Source organism: Pseudochaenichthys georgianus, chromosome 16 (genome assembly GCF_902827115.2).
Source record: "Pseudochaenichthys georgianus chromosome 16, fPseGeo1.2, whole genome shotgun sequence".
Taxonomy (NCBI): domain Eukaryota; kingdom Metazoa; phylum Chordata; class Actinopteri; order Perciformes; family Channichthyidae; genus Pseudochaenichthys; species Pseudochaenichthys georgianus.
This window is the reverse complement of record NC_047518.2, coordinates 46,356,114-46,377,115: the sequence shown is the minus strand read 5'-3', so window position 1 is coordinate 46,377,115 and position 21,002 is coordinate 46,356,114. Positions and strand designations below refer to the sequence as shown.

Sequence of the window (21,002 nt, the reverse complement as noted above, 5' to 3'; positions counted from 1 at the left end):
GAAATGAGACGTCCTTCAAAATGGCAAGCTGAAATTCATTTCCGGGTCACTACCGGAGGACCGAGGAGTCGAGGAGGGGAAATTTGAGTATTGAGAAGCCTCTGAGGAGTCGAGGAGGGGGATTTGATGAAATGAGAAAGGGCCCCTGTGTATTCAAATGTAAACAGAAAGCAATCATCAATATAGAGTTGTGGATTCAAAATGTCAGTCGAGGGAAATCGTAATATGTGCTGGTCACTAAAATGAAATATAAGGTCATTGCCAGGGGTTATCACCACAAACCAAGTCCATGGATCGAATAATCCTATTTAAATATATTGGTTGGTTTATGTACAGGAGAAATTATATTGTATATATACCGTATATATATATATATATATATATATAATATTGACATTAAATGTGCTTTATTTTGTAAGGTGTTTCTTTGGTTTTGGATGGTAAGCTTTCAAAAACACATCATTACACATATACCGGGCTTTGATGAGGATGGATTATGATTACATGGTTCATTAAGCAGCAGTTAAAAGTACTACAAAAAAAACTGGACAGAATACAATGCATACAATGAGATTACTGTGGGTTCCCTTACCCATACAACTGTACTATTTGGTATGCCAGAAACAGATTAAGCCATTAAGCGAAACCTACAAGTATGCCCTACTCCTGCATATTGCAGCATGGAAGCCAGCATATGGATATGGATATTCTGACCCACAATACTTTATGGAGCAAGAGGGCAAAGGTAAATATGCAATGTTGTGATGAAGTAGTGCAGTGGTGCCCTCTGGACCTGCAGTGCAGCAACACAAATTGCATAATGCATAATACCAATTGAGATTTAATACAAAATCTTACATTGAAATAAATAGTTAAGTTCTTTATGCATAAAGATACAAAAGAGAAAAAATGGCATAATTTAAAACAAACAAGCTATTGTCAGAGTCAGTAATAAAGAATATAAGGAGGGCTTACTATTTCCTATACAATGAATGATATTTAACAATAAAGAATGACAATATTACTCATATCAGACAAAGATATGTTTGAAAATGACTTAAATATATATATTTATATTGATCGTAAATCAAATATGAACGTCAAAAGTCGTTTTTTCTTATTATCTTATTTCTAAACGTTCTTGTTTAGTAATATGCATGTGTTGTATTATTCTACTACGTCTATTTATTCATGTTCAGCAATAACCACGTTTTCCCAGAACATCCATGGGACTGAAGTTCTTAGGTGGGGTGATTCCGCTTTGAACAGGAATTGCCAGTGTTCTTGTTTTCCATGTGCTCAATAAAGTTTCTTTAAAAAAAGAATTCAACCAATCAGAAGTGGACCCACTTGTCTTTTCATCCAATCAGATTCCGCAGCAATTGTGCCGTAAGATATATAAATAGCCCCGCCTAGAAAAAAAAACTACACCTGATACTTCTTACCTGCTGGACTCGTAAAGGCTCTGCTGTGAGAGATAGCTTTGCCTCTTCTTTATCGAAACCCTCTGTCTTCACAACTTCAGAAAAATGGTGAGTCCAGCTTTTCTCCACTTAGAGGATGTGTGTTTAACCAAATGAGCTCTGAACGTGTGTCATCACGCGAACACGCAGTTACAATAGGCGCGAATTGTTGGAAATATACTTCCTGTCTCATCAGTGGCGGGTTTAATGGTTTCATATTTAAAACATGATATTAACACGGATAAAACATGTGTGTCCACATTTCAGTGAACCAGGAGGGTTTCTGCCCCGTTACTTCTCTTCTTACTTCTATAAGGATAAAACGGAGGACGGAGATCTCTCTTTGTCCCCCAGCAGCTGATCTCAGAGCACGCGCCCCTCTCCTGCAGGGGGGCGTGGTCAGCTGCAGCTCACTGAATCATATATATACTTTATATAGATATGGCCCTACAATATATTGTTCAAATATAGCACGATAGGTCCACGTTAAGTAATACAAGACAGAATGATGATCTCCGCGCTCCAGCTGCTCCGTGCGTGCGTGCAGGTGACATGTCATATCCAAGCATTAGAGGCGGTTGGATGCTGCTGTTTTGAGCATTGCAATATATTTATTTTCACCATGTTATTTATTTATGATTATCCTGAGGCTCAGCAAACATTTGATGTCAGCTTTTTTTCTATAGCTAATGGTTACTGAAATAGAGCCCTGCTGTTTTGTCAGGGCCTTTTCTTTAAATATAATTTTAAAATGTCGATACAGTAGCCCCTCTTTTAAAATAGTGTTTATAGGTGTTGCTATCTGTTTTGTGTAGCGTGGCTCCAAAAGCAAGTCCGTGCATTCATGGGGTGGTGTCAGAGAGTTACAGGTCTGTAAATGCAATGAAAACATTTGGCCACAGCAAATAATTTATATTAAACATTTTTACTTTTGAATACTTCAGTACAAAGGATGTATTGAATAATTAAGCGATAAATGTGTGCACATATACATCATTCATTCGTCAAAACAGGTGCTACATTTGATTTAATTAAAATCAATTTAAAAAAATAAATAAAAATTAACTATAACTGTCGTTCTGTTCAGGTGAGCGTCATGATGTTTGGTTCTTATTAAAACAGTGTTTCTGTCGAGCGTCCTCCCACATGTGGTGGCATGCACTAGAACGTGTGTCACTGTCTTTGCACACGACTCAACTCGGCTTCCTTTATGATGTTTCCTAACACCTTGTTCCTCCGACAGCGCGAGTGCCTCTCGATCCACGTCGGGCAGGCTGGTGTGCAGATTGGCAATTCATGCTGGGAGCTTTACTGCCTGGAACATGGGATCCAGCCGGACGGCAGGAAGCCTGCTGACCAGACCCCCTCAGGGGGAGGGGGGGGGGACGATTCCTTCAACACCTTCTTCATGGAGACTGGGACTGGAAAGCACGTCCCCAGAGCGGTGTTTGTTGACCTGGAGCCCACTGTCATCGGTGAGTTCTAAAGGATCAAAGTAAATGCTTTCCCCGTCTGTCGTTCAAACGCTTCAACAGCCTCATGCTCCGCCCTCAGACGAGGTGCGCACGGGGACTTACCGCCAGCTGTTCCACCCCGAGCAGCTGATCACTGGCAAGGAGGATGCTGCCAACAACTACGCCCGAGGACACTACACCATCGGCAAGGAGGTCATCGACCTCGTGATGGACAGGATCCGGAAGCTGGTCGGTACATTCAGAACAGAATGCGTCAGTTTTGCTGAAGAACCTTAAATGAATCGGTTTATTGCTAAGTAGGGTTTCACGTGCAAGGCGTATGCATCATATTGTGGTGAATGGCACAAATAAGTATTGCAAAAGCCAAGTATCATAATAAATATGTGAAGTATATGTTTTAAAATGTAGAGCGGTTCAGTGTTTTAAACACGAGAAGTAACAATCTGGTATCACTCTTTGAAAGTGAGCATATTTCCCCGATTCTGGCCCGCTGGCATCGGCTTCCTCCGCCCGGCACCACTCGGTTAAGAGCCTCCTGATCGCATCCAGAGCGCTCCGTGGTGCGGCCCCCTCTGACCTCTGACCTCTGATCTGTTATCTCTACGTCTACATGCTGTGCACTATGCGCTTTGTTATCATTCGCCGTGACCCCGTGGCACTGCTGTCGTTGTGTTATATAAATACATTTATGTGATTGTGTCTTTCTCTTTCAGTCCGACCAGTGCACCGGTCTTCAGGGCTTCCTGGTGTTCCACAGCTTCGGAGGCGGCACCGGCTCCGGCTTCACCTCCCTGCTGATGGAGCGTCTGTCCGTCGACTACGGCAAGAAGTCCAAGCTGGAGTTCTCCGTCTACCCGGCTCCCCAGGTGTCCACCGCTGTGGTGGAGCCCTACAACGCCATCCTGACCACGCACACCACCCTGGAGCACTCGGACTGCGCCTTCATGGTTGATAACGAGGCCATCTTTGATATCTGCCGTAGGAACCTCGATATCGAGCGTCCCTCGTACAACAACCTGAACCGGTTAATGAGTCAGATTGTGTCCTCCATCACCGCCTCCCTTCGCTTTGACGGGGCCCTCAATGTTGATCTGACCGAGTTCCAGACCAACTTGGTGCCCTACCCCCGTATCCACTTCCCTCTGGCCACCTACGCCCCGGTCATCTCCGCAGAGAAAGCGTACCACGAGCAGCTCTCGGTGGCAGAAATCACCAACTCCTGCTTCGAGCCGGCCAATCAGTTTGTGAAGTGCGACCCACGCCACGGCAAGTACATGGCCTGCTGCCTTTTGTACCGCGGCGATGTCGTTCCCAAAGACGTGAACGCTGCCATTGCCAACATCAAAACCAAGCGCTCCATCCAGTTTGTGGACTGGTGCCCCACTGGCTTCAAGGTGGGCATCAACTACCAGCCGCCCACCGTGGTTCCTGGTGGAGACCTGGCCAAGGTGCAGAGGGCGTTGTGCATGCTGAGCAACACCACCGCCATCGCGGAGGCCTGGGCTCGGCTGGACCACAAGTTTGATCTGATGTACGCTAAGCGTGCCTTCGTGCACTGGTATGTGGGCGAGGGCATGGAGGAGGGAGAGTTCTCTGAGGCCAGGGAGGACATGGCCGCTCTGGAGAAAGACTACGAGGAGGTTGGAGCTGATAGCCAGGGAGATGATGAGGAAGAAGAGGAGTATTAATGTCTTTATTAATGTCAAGTAAATAAAGTTGTTTGACTGAACCTGTGCTTTCCTCTCGTCAATGAATCCACTGTCAGCATGGCCGACCGTCCAGAGGGGTTGGATGTGTTCACTTGCTCAGTTCAAGCAAATGTGTTTCCGCACAGATGCTATTACTCAATTCAGTCACTAGGAGGCAGTGGTGTTCACATGTATATCTCTTCTCTGCACAGACCAGGCATGGAGTCCAGTTAAATGTACTGCTAGATTAATCACTAAATTATTTCCCAACATCAGATGATTCAAGAGTCACTTTGCATATCTGACGTTGACTTGTTTCAGGTTGGATTTGTGCGTTACGTGAGAAGAACAGAGTCCTAACCCCGGCCTGATCTCCAATAGGGTGTGACGTCACTCTGGCCCGAGGGAGGGGTAGTGGGGCGGGGGAGGCGGGGCTCTCATGCTGGCAGACAGGTGGTGTTTAAAGTACTTGGTTCTGCTGTTCGCAGACTGGAAGCAAGGCCTTAGGAACCATGTGAAGCGACATCGAACAGGCTACATAGTGTCGTAAGGAGACGAGTGTTAAACGTTTTGTTTCAGTTCTGTAATCATTCTCCATGTTGGTTTCTAATAAATGCTTGTTCTTGACACGAAGCAGAGATATTTAATGTCATTAAAACAAAATGGACTCTACAATACACCGACCTAAATGAATGCATTCCTGTCGCCTCTTCGGTACTTCATGGATTTTGTGCCTTATGATCAGTTATCGGGCAGAAACGCATTCCAGATAAGAAATGTTTTAACGCTCGTGAAATGTCACTTCATGCGTTGCTTAGAAGGACTCCCAACCAGTTTGTTGATCTGCAAAGGAAGTGAATGTTAAAACCTGTTCTTCTCAAAAGCAAAGTGTGAAATGGCTCAGAGATAATGTGTGGAGGCTGCTCTTCTCACCGGAACACATGGCGTTAAGAACCATTCAATGCGTTTCTCCATCTCACAATCAGGAGGTCATTGGACTGTTTGGGAAATTAATAAATGTGGCTTTGCGTAACTGCCACTTCAAAATGATACAGACGCACACACGGTGCCCTCATGCGCACGGGGTGACCTATCTGGCTCCACTAAACGCCCTGAAATAAGGCATTGTGAATCAGAACGGACGCTTTACTAAAACATTCATCACATTGTTCACAGGCCAAAACATCCCCTTCTGTTGTGTTTCGATATCTCTTGTTTGCTCATTACATTACATTACATTGCATTTAGCTGACGCTTTTATCCAAAGCGACTTACAATAAGTGCATTCGACCAGGAAGACACAACCTTGAAGAAAACGGAATCATATAAGTACATCAGGTTTCATAGAGCCAAACATTTCAAGTGCTACTCAACTGGCTTTAGGTAAGCCAGTCCTTTATTAGTATATAAGTGCTTTGTTAATAGTTCTATCGCTCGAAGTGGAGTCGAGAGAGATGAGTTTTCAGTCTGAGCCGGAAGGTGTGTAAGCTATCTGCTGTGCTGATGTCAATGGGGACATAGATATATATATATATATAAATAAACACTATGACTCACCCGCGCTGCTGGCCAATGGAGACCGACGTTGCCACTTGGCCGCCATCTTGCAACAGGGAGTTCTCTCATTCATAACATTATGGTTTACTATTTAAATAACCATAGCTTGCTCAATTTTCAACCAATTTTCAAACGGTTTGGTTTTTTATAAACAAAAGATGTAGTTATGATACTGCATACTTATAATCATGGACTTTCATATGAAAATAACATTAATCAGATAAAGCAATAGCTATACACACACAAGGTATTTATATTAAATATTTGCCGGTGTATATATTTCCATTTATTTTATTATATTGTTAATATTTAAAATAAATTATAAAATTAAAATACATTTATATTTTATATATAAAAATAGGTCTCATGTTACCACTCTGTAAGCCAAGAGTTGTTAATTGAGCAATGCCTTAGCTTTAAGAACAGGGACACAACTAATGACAATAGCATATGTTGGTATATTATTTAGATAGTCACACCTTTATCAGAAGAACCAAACTAACATAAAATGTGCTCACAGACAGGCCAGTTCTGTCTAATCTATCACAATTATTTTTGACATGAGATCTTCATATCATCCTAGTTTTGTATTTAGTTTCTAGATTTGTAAATAAATCCAGAACCTTTGAAATATGTTATTGAAAAAAGACCAAGAATAATATAAACTGTACCATGTGTCCTTCTGTAGTCCATTTGTGGTTTGTCTTGTCTCACCCCGGCTGATATATCACAAAATCCACTGTTTAAATTGTCCCTATATTGCCCCTATGCAATATAGGGAACAATTTAAACATAAACTATCCTATGTGTCCTTGGGTGTAATGAAAGGCGGCCCCCCAAAATAAATGTATTATTATTATTAAGAAGAACAACTTGGTGTGGTGTGGAGGGGATGTAGGAAGCAGGAGCAGGTGGGGAGAGATGGGACTTCAAGGTTATTTGTTTTAAATGTGTCTTGGAGATAAGGACCAGCTGCACACAATAAAATACAGTATAACACAACACCAATAAGACACACGGTGACACATGGCACACCAACAATCAATCATCGTCCAGCCTCAGCTTTGGTATTCTTTCACAACCATGTTATGGGTTTATTAGACTGAGCAAACATAAACATGTGGTGATCCCACAGGTTCTTGTTTCCAGACTGCGGTGATTGGAGCATCCGTAGGCTGCACAAAAGTCCGGCATAGTCAGGTACTTCTGTAAACACAAAGCCAGCAAATTCCTGTATCATAATACAAGATGTTTTTAACAAGCCAAACCACTTGGAAGAAATCATGCGTAACTTAAGTTATGTTGAAAAGAAAGAGCAGTTCTGCCTCTCCCACTGGTGTAAAGTTGCTGGGTCAACTTTGTAATACTAGGTCTCACTGACAGCCTCTTGTTATTAGCCAGCTAATAAATACAACCACATACACAAAGAAAAGGTGCAATTTCAACATGTCCAAGCATCCTGTATCATAGCCATGCTAATCATGTTTATAATAAACCAAACCGTTTGTAAATCAGTCAAGATTTCAGTGAGTTAAGAGTATTTTTGTGCAGATCACTCACCTTACAACAGCTACCATAACGCGAATCAGAGTAACTGTTAACTGTAGCAAGATGGCGGCCGGTCAGCTACGCTGGAAAATATCCCATGAGCCATCTAGTGTTTATATATATATATCTATGGGGAGCTCATTCCACCATCTTGGAGCCAGGATAGCAAACCCACGTGTTTTTGCTGATGGGAACTTGGGTCCCCCTCGCAGCGAGGGAGCAGCGAGCCGTTTGGCTGATGTAGAGCGGAGTGCACGTGCTGGGGTGTACGGTTTAACCATGTCCTGGATGTAGGAAGGGCCAGATCCATTCACAGCATGGTACGCAAGCACCAGGGTCTTGAAGTGGATTCTAGCAGTTACCGGAAGCCAGTGGAGGGAGCGGAGGAGCGGCGTGGTGTGGGAACATTTAGGAAGGTTGAAGACCAGGCGAGCCGCTGCAGTCTGGATGAGCTGGAGAGGTCGGATGGCACATGCAGGTAGACCAGCCAGGAGGGAGTTGCAGTAGTCTAGGCGTGAGGTGACGAGAGCCTGGACCAGAACCAGAACCTGCGTGGCTTTCTGGGTCAGCTGGGGACGCATCCTCCTGATGTTGTAAAGCGTGTGTCTGCAGCAGCGGGTCGCAGCAGCGATGTTTGCAGTGAAGGACAGTTTGTTATCTAGGATCACACCCAGAGTCCTTGCAGTCTGAGTCGGGGAAACAACAGAGGGGCCGATGTTGATGGTCAGGTCAAGAGTGGGACAATCTTTTCCCGGAAGGAAAAGCAGTTCAGTCTTGTCAAGGTTGAGCTTGAGGTAGTGAGCAGACATCCACTGAGAGATGTCAGCTAGACAAGCAGAGATGCGTGCGACGATCATTCTATTGCAAAACATATTTCAAACCCAACAGGAACATACAGTCCTACTGTGACACCCATACGCTTCCTATTGCCCCGTTGATTGACAATAATGCATATTAACCCCAGTGAAAAGAGAGTTTCATGGTGTGGGACACCAGTCTCAATGCAATCAGTTGAAGTGTCACTGGACTTGCTTTGGAGCCTGAAGAGACGGAGCAGCAGCAAGATGAGAACACTGGCTCCATGTTGCACCATGTCAGCAGTTTCCTGTTGAACATTGTAGATCGTTAAAACAATAATACCAGTAATCTTCACCCGTCTGCTGCAGTGTCTCAATCAAGTTTAAGGCAGGGTGGAGAGAATATTCAGTTTGTATGTTAACATTCTTCATAATACAACACGTCTCGTGACAAAGTGTAATGATCTTTCCGGTCTAAGCGGCAGTGTGTGCCGATGAAGGGTTAATCCTTTCTTTTTGCCTACATGTGACTTCTTTAGCGCTGCTGCTTGTGAGGTAAGCACAGAGGACACACTCTGCCATCCAGCCCCGACTTCAACATGCAGACATCCTGTAGGAGCCAATGAGCTGTGGGTATAAAGGTAGGAACGTGTGTGTGTGCACACACGGAGAACACACACACACACGGGATTACAAGCAAAGCAAAGGTATTGTGTAAACGGTGATATCGTGTGGTGAATATGGAAAGAAGCAAGTCAATGGAAATAAATGGACTGTTTCAAACTGGAAACTTTGTTTCTGACCTTTATTCGGCAGCACACTTGTGTGCGTCAATTCCACTTCCACCCACCCAGCGGACCCTCGGAGGCTTAAAGCGTTGGCTAGCCTCTGCAATCATCAGATCAGACGTTCTGAATCAGGTTCATGTCCAAGAGGAGCTTCACATGGCGGCGATCTGCGTGAGGAGGCTTCTTCTTCTCTTCTTCTCTCTGGTCCTGACGGAGGAGGAGGAGGAGGAGGAGGAGGAGGCGTCTCTCTCAACACGTCTGCCGAGTGGTGACCTGCAGATTAAAACGCCATTTGTATTTTAGTATTCCCTCAAGTTTGTATACTGTGTTATTTTAATCACATGTTATGTGTTTATTAATGACCTGAGGTGGACGATGTCTCGTGACAAAATGTGTAGGAAGAGAAAGGCCAGGTTGAGAAGGATGACCGTGCAGATATCATTATGGTGTTCGGGCCCTGAAAGAGAAGTAAGCATGAGACCTGAGGGCAGCGGGAAGGCAGGGGGCCATCTTGTGAATGTGGAGAAACAGTTTGGAACAATTATCACATCAGAGGTAAGATAAAGAGTCGGAAGTGTGGTCCCGGCTCTCCTCTCGCCGCTCCTCACACCGCGTATCGCCGCTCCTCTTGCCGCTCCTCTTGCCGCTCCTCTTGCCGCTCCTCTTGCTGCTCCTCTCGCCGCTCCTCACACCGCGTATCGCCGCTCCTCTTGCCGCTCCTCTTGCCGCTCCTCTCGCCGCTCCTCTTGCCGCTCCTCTTGCTGCTCCTCTCGCCGCTACTCACACCGCGTATCGCCGCTCCTCTCCGAGCCTGTGCTACCGGCGGAGATGTAAAGTGGATTAAATAGCCGGTGTAACGCGGTGGGATTACCTTCTCTACTCTGCTGTGCTGCTGTAGCTGAGGCCTGGTTCCACCTGCTCTGCTCTGCTGTGCTGCCGCCCGCTGAGGCCTGGTTCCACCTGCTCTGCTGTGCTGCCGCCCGCTGAGGCCTGGTTCCACCTGCTCTGCTCTGCTGTGCTGCCGCCCGCTGAGGCCTGGTTTCACCTGCTCTGCTCTGCTGTGCTGCCGCCCGCTGAGGCCTGGTTTCACCTGCTCTGCTCTGCTGTGCTGCCGCCTGCTGAGGCCTGGTTCCACCTGCTCTGCTCTGCTCTGCTGTGCTGCTGTAGCTGAGGCCTGGTTCCACCTGCTCTGCTCTGCTCTGCTGTGCTGTGCTGCTGTAGCTGAGGCCTGGTTCCACCTGCTCTGCTCTGCTCTGCTGTGCTGTGCTGCTGTAGCTGAGGCCTGCTCCACCTTGCTCCGGGAACAGCGTGGATACTGTTGTGCTGGACTGGGAGAATGGCGGGTGTCGTGTTTCTGCTGTGCCTTTTCTTGGCTGTGCTGGACAAGGAGAAGATCGCTAGTCGTCCTGAACAATCTACTGGATTCGGGTATGTTCTGCCGCCCGCAGTGGACATCCCCTGTACAGTTTCGGAGGTGTTGCACAAACAATTGCTGGTTGCACTGTCGCGGACATTCATTTCGGAAAATGTTTGTCTTTCTCACATGCCTGCCACGATGGTCCTTCAGAATTGTTTTTTAAACTCTAATCTCACTTTCGCGAAGTTTGCTGGTGACTCTAGAACAGCTGACAATGTATGTGTGTTGATTAAGAGGAAAAGGTGCTTGGTATTTTTATTGTTGTTACTATCAGGAAATGTACAGCCAAATCCAGGTCCACCGAGCAGTATTAGTCAAATAGCTACTCCTGCTGATTTTATATCTAGATCTGGGCTAGGTTTAATTCATTTAAATGTGCGTAGTCTGTTACCTAAATTAGATTTTGTCCGTATTTGGGCGAGCTCGACTGATGCTGATGTCATTGTCTTATCAGAAACGCGGCTAGATAAATCCATTTTGGCCTCTGACATTTACATAAATGGTTACAGTGTATATCGTACTGACCGGCCTAAAAAAGGTGGTGGCGTTGCCATTTATGTGAAAAATAAGTTTTGTGTAACTAATATGGTTTCCAAATCTGTTAGTAAACAGCTAGAATTTTTAGCCGTGAATATTGAGGTAACAAAGGGTCAACAGCTCATGGTGGTGGGCTGCTACAGGGCCCCTTCGGCTGTCAAGGACTCTTTATCGTCTTTGGCAAAACTGTTATCGCAACTTTCCTACAAGGAAATAGTGCTGCTTGGTGATTTTAATTGGGACTGGTTAACTTCTGTGTCAGAGGATTTTAAAAACCTGTGTACCTCTTTGAATTTTACCCAGATTATAGACAGTCCTACTCGCCCAAATATTAAGTCCCCAAACAAATCCTCCTTAATTGATCTAATTTTAACAAATGTTCCACATAAATACTCATCTGTGGGAGTATTTGCTAATGATGTGAGTGACCACTGTGTTGTAGCCACAATCAGGGACACTAAGGTCCAAAAGGTTAAACCACGTGTCATCACAAAGAGAGACAAACAACACTTTGTGGAGCAGGGTTTTGTGCATGATCTGTTTGATTTTGATTGGGGTAGAATCAATTTGTGTGCTGATGTAGAAACTGCATGGTCTTATTTTTATCTTGGTTTTATGAAAATTATAGATAGACATGCACCTCTGCGTACATTTAGAGTGAAGGGACGAAACAATCCCTGGTTTTCTGCTGAGCTGTCCAGTCTCCTTCATGAGAGAAATAATGCTTGGGCTAAGGCTAGGAAATCAGGCTCAGAGGTAGAATGGCTACGTTTTAGGCAGCTAAGAAATAGCTTCACATCCCAAATAAAAAGTGCTAAATCAAAGTACTATTTGTCGGTTACCACAGAAAACCTGAATAATCCTAGGAAATTTTGGAAAGCCATAAAATCGATTTCCACTGGTGATATCCCTAATGAGCTAAATGTGCCTCACCACAGCATCTGGCACTATATCAGACAGGGCTACTATGCTAAATTGCTTTAATAAGCATTTTGTGTCTTGTGGCTCTCTGTTTGGCTGTGTGGCTCCTGTGAACGCTCCAATCCTTGACTCTGAACAATGTGGTCTGGAAAACCCTTTCAGTTTTACTCCTTTAACTGTTGGTATTGTTCATGAAGCATTATCCAAGTTAGATCCTAGGAAACCGGCTGGCCCGGACAACGTAGAACCTTTCTTTTTAAAGATAGCTGCAGATTTTATTGCTCCACCTCTTACTTCTCTTTTTAACCTCTCCCTCAGCACGAACACAATTCCAAAAGTATGGAAGTCTGCTTATGTCTTGCCTTTACTGAAAGAAGGGGAGGCAACTATTTTAAATAACTATAGGCCAATCTCTAAATTGTCAGTTCTGGCTAAGGTGCTTGAACGCCTAGTGAGTGAACAAGTAAAGGAGTTTTTATGTATAAATGATATCCTGTCTAAACATCAGTCAGGATTCAGAAAGAAACACAGCACCATCACTGCCACGATGAAAGTGGTGAATGACATTACTACTATTTTAGATAATAAGCAGAGTTGTGCAGCTCTGTTTATTGACCTTTCCAAAGCGTTTGACACCGTCGATCATCGCATTTTAAAGCAGAGGCTACTCAGTATAGGCATATCCAGCCATGCAGTGGGTGGTTTGTGAACTACCTCTCTGAAAGGTCCCAATGTGTTCACTTTGATGGGCTGTCTTCTGAGTGGTTGAACAGTTCTAATGGTGTACCACAAGGTTCTGTTTTAGGACCACTTTTATTCTCCATATATATTAACAGCGTAGGTGATAATGTGGATGAAGCTACTTTACATTTTTATGCGGACGATACTGTAATGTATTGTGCAGGTCCCTCCATTAAGGAGGCTGTTGTTAAATTACAGGCTGTTTTTAACACTATTCAGACTCAGCTCTCTGAACTAAAGCTTCTTCTAGATGTGGATCAAACCAAGGTAATGCTCTTTTCAAAAGCTAAAAAGACTCCAGAGCCTGTTTTAGATATTGTAACTACGCAAGGAACAAAACTTGAAGTTGTTGCCTGTTACAAATACCTTGGTATCTGGCTTGATGATTGTCTCTCTTTTAAACTTCATGTCAATAACCTGCTAAAAAAACTGAGGGTTAGGCTAGGGTTCTTCTACAGGAACAAGTCCTGTTTCTCGCTTGAGGCCAGGAAAAGGCTAGTCACTGTGACCTTTGACCTGTGCTGGACTATGGGGATTTGTTGTATATGAATGCACCTGCCAATTACCTGAGCAAATTGGATGCTGCGTATCACAGTGCACTGAGATTTGTCACAAATTGTAAAGCGCTGACTCATCACTGTACACTGTATACCAAGGCAGGTTTACCATCTCTCTCTGTACGGAGGCTCAGTCACTGGTACACTTTTATCTATAAAGCTTTGTTGGGTAAACTCCCGTATTATATCTGCTCTCTGATAACACAGAGAGTTGCAAGCAGCTATTGTCTGAGGTCACATGATGTAGTCTTGTTAGATGTGCCAAGAGCAAGGACTGTCTTCGGTAAGACAGCTTTTATGTGCGCAGCTCCACTTGCTGGAACAATCTTCAGCAAGAATTGAAACTGAGCAATCTCATTCCTCTGCATGTTTTTAAAGCTAGGCTAAATGAAATGCTTGCTGATACAATGGGCACTTGTAAATGTCTATAACTATGTATCCTGTAAATATAATGTATAATGTCCTTTATTGTTTTATGTTTCATGTGGAACCTATATGCTGCAGGTCTCCCTTGAAAAAGAGATCTATGATCTCAATGGGACCAATCTGGTTAAATAAAGGTTTGAAATGAAATGAAAATCACTCAAGAAATATGTGTGGGTATTTTGGGAAACCAACAGACATCAATGTTCAATTGATGATCGAAGCTTGTTCCTTTTTAAGAAGATGCAAATGTATTTTTAAAAAAAAGTGATTTTAGTTGTTAACTTATCTATTTTTAAGACAGCTGTAATTATATTTGTAATAATTATATTCCGACCTCTGCAGCTCACCCAGAATGCAGCGGCTCGTCTGGTCTTCAACCTTCCTGAATGTTCCCACACCACGCCGCTCCTCCGCTCCCTCCACTGGCTTCCGGTAACTGCTAGAATCCACTTCAAGACCCTGGTGCTTGCGTACCATGCTGCGAATGGATCTGGCCCTTCCTACATCCAGGACATGGTTCAACTGTACACCCCAGCACGTGCACTCCGCTCTGCATCAGCCAAACGACTCGCTGCACCCTCGCTGCGAGGGGGACCCAAGTTCCCATCAGCAGAAACACGTGGGTTTGCTATCCTGGCTCCAAGATGGTGGAATGAGCTCCCATTGACATCAGGACGGCAGAAAGCTTACACACCTTCCGGACTGAAGACTCATCTCCCTCGACTCCACTTCGAGGATAGAATTATTAACAAAGCACTTATATACTAATAAAGGGCTGGCTCCTCTAAAGCCAGTTGAGTAGCACTTGAAATACTTGGCTCTATGAAACCTGATGTACTTTATGATTCTGTTTTCTTCAAGTTTGTATTTTGTTGGTCGAACGCACTTATTGTAAGTCGCTCTGGATAAAAGCGTCAGCTAAATGTAATGTGATATTTCTGAATCACTTTTAAAGGTGGGGTGGGTAATTCACTTCAGAAACACTTGTTATATTCCATGGAATGCTCTGAACATCCCGATAGCAGCAATGAATATATTAAATGCTGCCTTTGACAATAAATACATAATAAATATCATCTGTGAATCGCTGCAATGTTTGCCGTGTGTGTGTGTGTGTGTGTGTGTGTGTGTGTGTGTGTGTGTGTGTGTGTGTGTGTGTGTGTGTGTGTGTGTGTGTGTGTGTGTGTGTGTGTGTGTGTGTGTGTGTGTGGTGTTAAGGACACAAGTTCCCTCGCTTTTTTTTTTACCTACAAGTGATTCAGCTATTGTATTACAATAAGATATGCGGCGATTTTTAAAACGTCCAATTTCTGGGACGTTTTGGCGTCTACTTCTGCACTAAGTGGACACTGGTTAATGAAATTGTAGCGTGTTCAAGTAACCAAGGGATATAGTAGTTATCAAATAAGTATAAGATGTGCACAGTTATAAGTTTCACAGATGCAATGCACTGCTGTTGGGGGGAGAGACCGCCCCTTCCATATGAGTGTGTGTGCACAGCAAATTTGAAATCTAAAATTCAACACCCATGTAGTTAATTTTAACACTGAAAGAGTTTATATTGAAACCACCAGCAAAGTGTTAAATTAACACTTTCCAAAGTGTTGACAATATAACACTATCACAGTGTTACTATACCAACACTAAGAGTGTAAGATGTGAACACCAACGCCAATAACCACACTAACAGTGTTGGCTGCATCTTCAATTCAACAGTGTCCTGGTGTAGAGTAACACTACAGTAGTGATACATCTTCTCCCATCTAACACCTTTAAGAGTTAAACATGTACACTGAGCTAGTGTTGAATGCACATTATACTGGTGTTGCATTTTGCATTAGCCTCAACACCTCTGGGAGTTCAAAATGAACACTAATCTAGTGTCAATGTTGGGTATTGGTATTATGATGTACAACAAACTGGTGTTAAAAGTTACAATGACCAATAAATCATTCCAGATAACATATATGCCAAGTGCTTTATTTGAATGGTGGCATGTCTCTTAAGACTGACAAATGTTCACAATGCACAAATTCTCACAATATGCAATTCAACAAATAAAAAAGATAACCCTCTTTGACAGGGGATGTCCGAAAAGGTTGTTTGTTGCCTGCCGTGCCAGGCAACAAACAACCTTTTTGGACCTCACACACCCATGGGGTGGGGGGATAAATACAAATTACAGCACATAGCTGTCTAAGACAACATAAAAAAGGGTGTCATTGGTACTTGCAGACATTTGCAGATAAAAAGGCTTATGAAATTGCAGTGCATCAGGTTTGATGACTGAAAGACTATCCTGCTTAACAACATTAAAGGCATGAAAACGCTCAACAAATAAACTTTCCATGTCTCTTAAGACTGACAAATTCTCACAATATGCAATTCAACCAACATTCAATATTGTTCAACAGCAAAAATGTATATGTACAAAAATAAAAAATAACCCTCTATGGCAGTGGAGGTCCGTGGAGGTCCGAAAAGGTCATTTGTTGCCTGCCGTGCCAGGCAACAAATGACCTTTTTGATCCATGTCAGAATCACCAACATGTAAAATGTCTTCCCTGAGAATAACAGCTTGTTGGACTGGTGATTAAGGATTATTGCTTGAAACGACCCCATCCTTATCATGGTATTTCTTCAAGTGTTTTTTAAAACCTAAAAAACTTTTGAACTGCAATGAGCAGCCATCCTGAGCGCATATCAAATAAAAATGTTTTCCTGGATACAAGCCATGAACAAGCTTAATGTGCCGAGTTAAGGATCCAGGCGTATCAAGCAATAATCTGCATATGTAACACTTATACATTACTCACAAACTTAGTTCTCAGTTCCTTGACCTTGGGGCTCTCACTGGTGGTGTCAACGTCTATGTTATAGACAGTTGTTTGCAGAAATGTGTACATGCTTTTGAGTGCTGGATCATAGCTAGTGCCTAAGACAAAGTGAAGCTTAAAAAGTTCATCAATTGCTGCTAAGGAAGTGGTAGCCTCACAGGGGATGAGCTTCTTGTCAATCAGAATGAAGAAGTTGCCGACAGCCTCCTTGCTGGTCCCTGAAGCAAGAAGATATGGCTGGCTCGTGTCCATATGGCTCTGAAGGTGCTCATCCAGACTCCTACAGGACTGAAGGACAAGGCAAGCAACATTTTAATTTTACATGGCTAATTATGCGCATGTGTGTGTTTTTAGGAATAGTTTATATTTGCACTAGCCTAGTCCTACTTTATCATAGTGACAGCTCTCTGTAGTAGTTCTGGTGGCTAGATCTAACATTCTTAAACCTGCCACATACCTTGTGAAATACGACCAGATGGTCAATGGCCTGAGCTACACTGATCTTCTGGGTTTTCTTCCTTCCCGCAGGCTGGGGTGACAGGAGGTGCAGAAGGAGGAGGATGGATGCCATATCACTGTCCCACTCTGTAAGAAAAGAGAACAATGATCAACTTCTTTTTTTTTTTTTTACCAATCTGTATAATGTCCAACAGTTCATAGTGCATGTACAAGCAAAATACAAGACATGAAGTCTCACAACACAATAAAGTATGGAAAAAGTGAAGTGGCCTGAATACTTTCCAAACCCACTGTACCCTGGCATTCTCCAACTGTGTGGTCATACACTCCCTCCAGCCTCACATAGACCATTTACAATATGACATGATATGACAATGCAGTTCCTAAAACCATACCTGGTGATTCCAGTGATGGTTCATCAGCCCTTTGGTTCTTGGCAGACAACAACAAGCGCTTCAGCAAGGGTGTGGAAGTCAGCATTTCTGCCTGTTGGATGACCTTTGCTTTGAAGGAGGTTGGCCACTTTTCCAGTAGTTTGGATGGAGTTTCTGACCCAAAGAGGAGACTGAAGTCTTGGAGAATCTAAAACACATATACAGCACAAACGCAAGAACCACCATCAGGTTTTCAATTTACTACCAATGCCAATTTCACAGATTTAGATCATCTCCATTTAACTGAAGGTTGCTTAAAACATCTATCAAAATAACATTCATAATAAGCAAAAGTAGGAGTAATAAAATATTACCAATCCTTTAGTGTCCAGCAGGCGCGGGAATACTGAAAGGACAGTGGAGGATCTCTCAGGATCGTGGACAAGGCGCCGTCTATATTCCAGTGTGTCTCTCATCTTCTTCATGATGACTTCTCTGTTGTTTGTATGATTCATCACAGATATGAGTTCTTGAAATCTCTGCTCATCTGGATGATCATCACAGTGGCCTATCTCTCTCCTTAGCATGGGGCCTCCATTCTCTTCTATTCTGGAATCCTTGGACCTCACAGGAAGTCGCGTTGCTCTCTGAACGGACTTCAGTCGCCACGCTAGAAACCCACCGCCTTTCTGCCCGTCATAAAAATGCTCCTGACCGAAAAAAACAAAATTGACAATTCACCCATTGACAAACATTCACATAACCAATGGCGGCAGCTGCCATGCAAGGTGCAGGCCTGCTCATTGGGAGCAATTTGGGGTTCAGTGTCTTGCCTAAGGACACTTTGACATGTGGACAGGAGGAGACGGGATTTGAACCACCAACCCTGCAGTCATTGGACTATGCGCTACCTCCTGAGCCACAGCCGCCCAAATGAATTAAACTACCCTACAGTATGTATACAACTACAGGAATTCTTAAATGCAGTAGCATGTTATAGAAATCCCACAGCATTCAAGGAACCATGTAAGCCAGGGGTGTCAATCTCAATTTCATCGCGGGCCACATCAGCATTATGGTTGCACTCAAAGGGCAGGTTGTAACTTTAAGACTATATAAAATGATGTATTATATATTACATTATTGCCTCTGCATTGGATTATTATCAGATAGGGTAATAACTTCAGAATTAACTACGTCTGAATGTAGAAGTTAAGGCAAATAATTGCAAATCTCTTCAATGAGAATGTCACAAAATAATTTTAAAAGAAAAACCAAATTCTGGAAAAAAAGTCAAAATCAAAAAAAGAAGTGACATTTAAAAAAAGGGAGGTGAAATAAAAAAAGAAACATTTAAAAAAAAGTCAAACTCTGAAAAAAAAAGTCAAATTTGAGATGCATTATGGGACATGTAGTTTATGGGCAACGTGCTTCTGTAAATCATCATGTAACCATATAATAAACATATCATTCTTTGCAAGCTCTTTGCTGGGGCCACAGAAAATGAAGTCACGGGCCGGATTTGGCCACCCGAGCCTTGAGTTTGATACCCCTGATGTAAGCCATCTAAAACAGTCTACTTTGATCATAATCAAGAATAACTCACATAGCCTGTCTTCCCATGTGGATCTTGGAGCGAGGGAAACAGGGTAACAATCCCCAGTGCATACTTCTCTTTGGTCAGTCGCTGAGGGATTCTCCTGTAGAGAAAAAACAGTCATTTTCAACATTTAATTCATTTAAGTCTAAGAGACTCAGTTTAAGATCATATAAACCTAATGAACTCAATTTATGTAGAAATACAATTGCACCAACTTCATCCACACTTAGCCTATACATACATGACACTTTCATGCAAAGCTATAACAAATTAGAATCTTACCCCTCACTCTGCACCATGTCTGCAACTAGAATGTTCACCATCACTTTTCTTGTGGCAGGACTAATTGTTCCTTTTTCCTCATACTCCTTCATCACATCACTTCCTCCTGGTTTGGTCAGCAGAACCTGTTTTATCAGCTTAAAACAAAACGCAACAAAAATGACACCCGTTAAGTAAGCAGTAGGGATGCTCCGATCGCCAATTTCGGGGCCGATCGCCGGAATCAGTATCGGCCGATACCGATCGCGTGGGCGGGGCCTAAATGGAAGATTTAAACATCACTTTAAATCTTCCATTTAAAGTGATGTTTAAAACTCAGTTAATGGGCTCATTCACTGGAGCTTCCACAAACAACAATCAACTTAATTATTACATTCAAATGATGTACATTATTCAAGTTTACATTCACTTTGGAGAATATTGATAACACGGGAGAAATGAGCGGAATCTCTCTCTCTCTCTCTCCCTCTCTCTCTCCCTCCCTCTCTCTCCCTCTCTCTCCCTCTCTCTCTCTCTCTCCTCTCTCTCTCTCTCTCTCTCTCTCTCTCTCTCTCTCTCTCTCTCTCTCTCTCTCTCTCTCCTCTCTCCCTCTCTCTCTCTCTCTCCCTCTCTCTCTCTCTCCCTCTCTCTCCTCTCTCTCTCTCTCTCTCCCTCCTGACAGCCTGTCAGTATCTCATGCAGCTCACTGATCTAGTAATGAGTGACCCGACAGTGAAGAATAAATATATTTATAATAACTAGTTTAGCTTGTTCCAGAAGTAGATAAAATAACTAAGTGTGTTAGGTCTAACTCTTGTGTGTTTCGCTCCGCTTACCGGTCCGGCGGGCGGAGCTGCAGGATTTCTGCTTCACGTTGCATTCCGCTATTTTACTGTCTTTTTCAGACACCTTAAAATACTGCCAGACCGTTGAAGCCATTTTGGCGAGCTTGTTTTGCCGCACACAGAGAAAAGTGTCATGTATTTTACGTCATGCGATCGGCTCTCACGATCGGCATGTTTAGAGAGCACCGATCGATCGGTAGAGAGTGAGTATCGGCCGATATCGATCGGTGACCGATCGATGGGAGCATCCCTAGTAAGCAGTATAGGTTTATGAGCAATCTACTGGTACAGACACACGGATGGACAGACGTCACTAAACTGTAAAACAATGGTGTACATGACATATTGAATATGCACTCACATCTTTGGCTTGTGGACCCTGCAAAGCCTCCTCCTCTTTTCTGAAGCGTTTCAGAGTGCCACTGTAGAAATCGATTTCACTGCTGCTTTTCGAAGTGACTGAAATAGTATCTGTGCCTGAAGCGGGGGATGAGGATGGCTCTGGAAAATAATGTCATCACACAAGAGATATTAAATATGAATATTGAAATTATATGGTCTTCCTTTGTCATGTCTTTATGTAATCTACTGGTGAAGTGTTCTCAAAAATACAACAGACCCACTGAAAACCTCCATTGCAAGTATGAGTCCCAAAGTCCTTGTCCACAAGAGCGCACTCTACTTGGGACCAATACTTAAGACAGCAATGGT

The 21,002-nt window shown here is 43.4% G+C and overlaps 2 protein-coding genes and 2 long non-coding RNA genes across 5 annotated transcripts; 2 read left to right on the top strand and 2 right to left on the bottom strand.

Annotated features, from left to right (window-relative positions):
• Positions 1 to 1,418: 1,418 nt before the first annotated feature.
• On the top strand, positions 1,419 to 4,667 carry LOC117460233 (tubulin alpha-1C chain-like). 2 transcript variants are annotated; one of them, XM_034101511.2, is made up of 4 exons: positions 1,419 to 1,532; positions 2,707 to 2,938; positions 3,018 to 3,166; positions 3,652 to 4,667. In XM_034101511.2, exons 1-4 carry the CDS (start codon positions 1,530 to 1,532, stop codon positions 4,624 to 4,626), a joined length of 1,359 nt encoding a protein of 452 aa, XP_033957402.1. In that variant the 5' UTR covers positions 1,419 to 1,529; the 3' UTR covers positions 4,627 to 4,667. The 2 variants fall into 2 exon arrangements, with proteins under 2 accessions (XP_033957402.1, XP_033957401.1); XM_034101510.1 differs by lacking the exon at positions 1,419 to 1,532 and having other exon boundaries at positions 2,677 to 2,938.
• Positions 4,668 to 6,839: 2,172 nt separating this feature from the next.
• LOC139435389 (uncharacterized) lies at positions 6,840 to 9,140 on the bottom strand. Its single transcript, XR_011644662.1, has 3 exons — positions 9,053 to 9,140; positions 7,744 to 8,836; positions 6,840 to 7,389 (listed from the first exon to the last, which is right to left on the bottom strand). It is a non-coding gene; the product is annotated as an uncharacterized lncRNA (long non-coding RNA).
• Positions 9,141 to 9,787: 647 nt separating this feature from the next.
• Positions 9,788 to 14,991, top strand: LOC139435390 (uncharacterized). Its single transcript, XR_011644663.1, has 2 exons — positions 9,788 to 9,871; positions 14,258 to 14,991. It is a non-coding gene; the product is annotated as an uncharacterized lncRNA (long non-coding RNA).
• Positions 14,992 to 15,991: 1,000 nt separating this feature from the next.
• On the bottom strand, positions 15,992 to 19,824 carry LOC117460296 (uncharacterized). The gene is made up of 6 exons (XM_034101623.2): positions 19,468 to 19,824; positions 19,192 to 19,285; positions 17,960 to 18,295; positions 17,607 to 17,793; positions 17,210 to 17,337; positions 15,992 to 17,040 (listed from the first exon to the last, which is right to left on the bottom strand). Exons 1-6 carry the CDS (start codon positions 19,557 to 19,559, stop codon positions 16,717 to 16,719), a joined length of 1,161 nt encoding a protein of 386 aa, XP_033957514.2. The 5' UTR covers positions 19,560 to 19,824; the 3' UTR covers positions 15,992 to 16,716.
• Between the last annotated feature and the right edge of the window lie 1,178 nt (positions 19,825 to 21,002).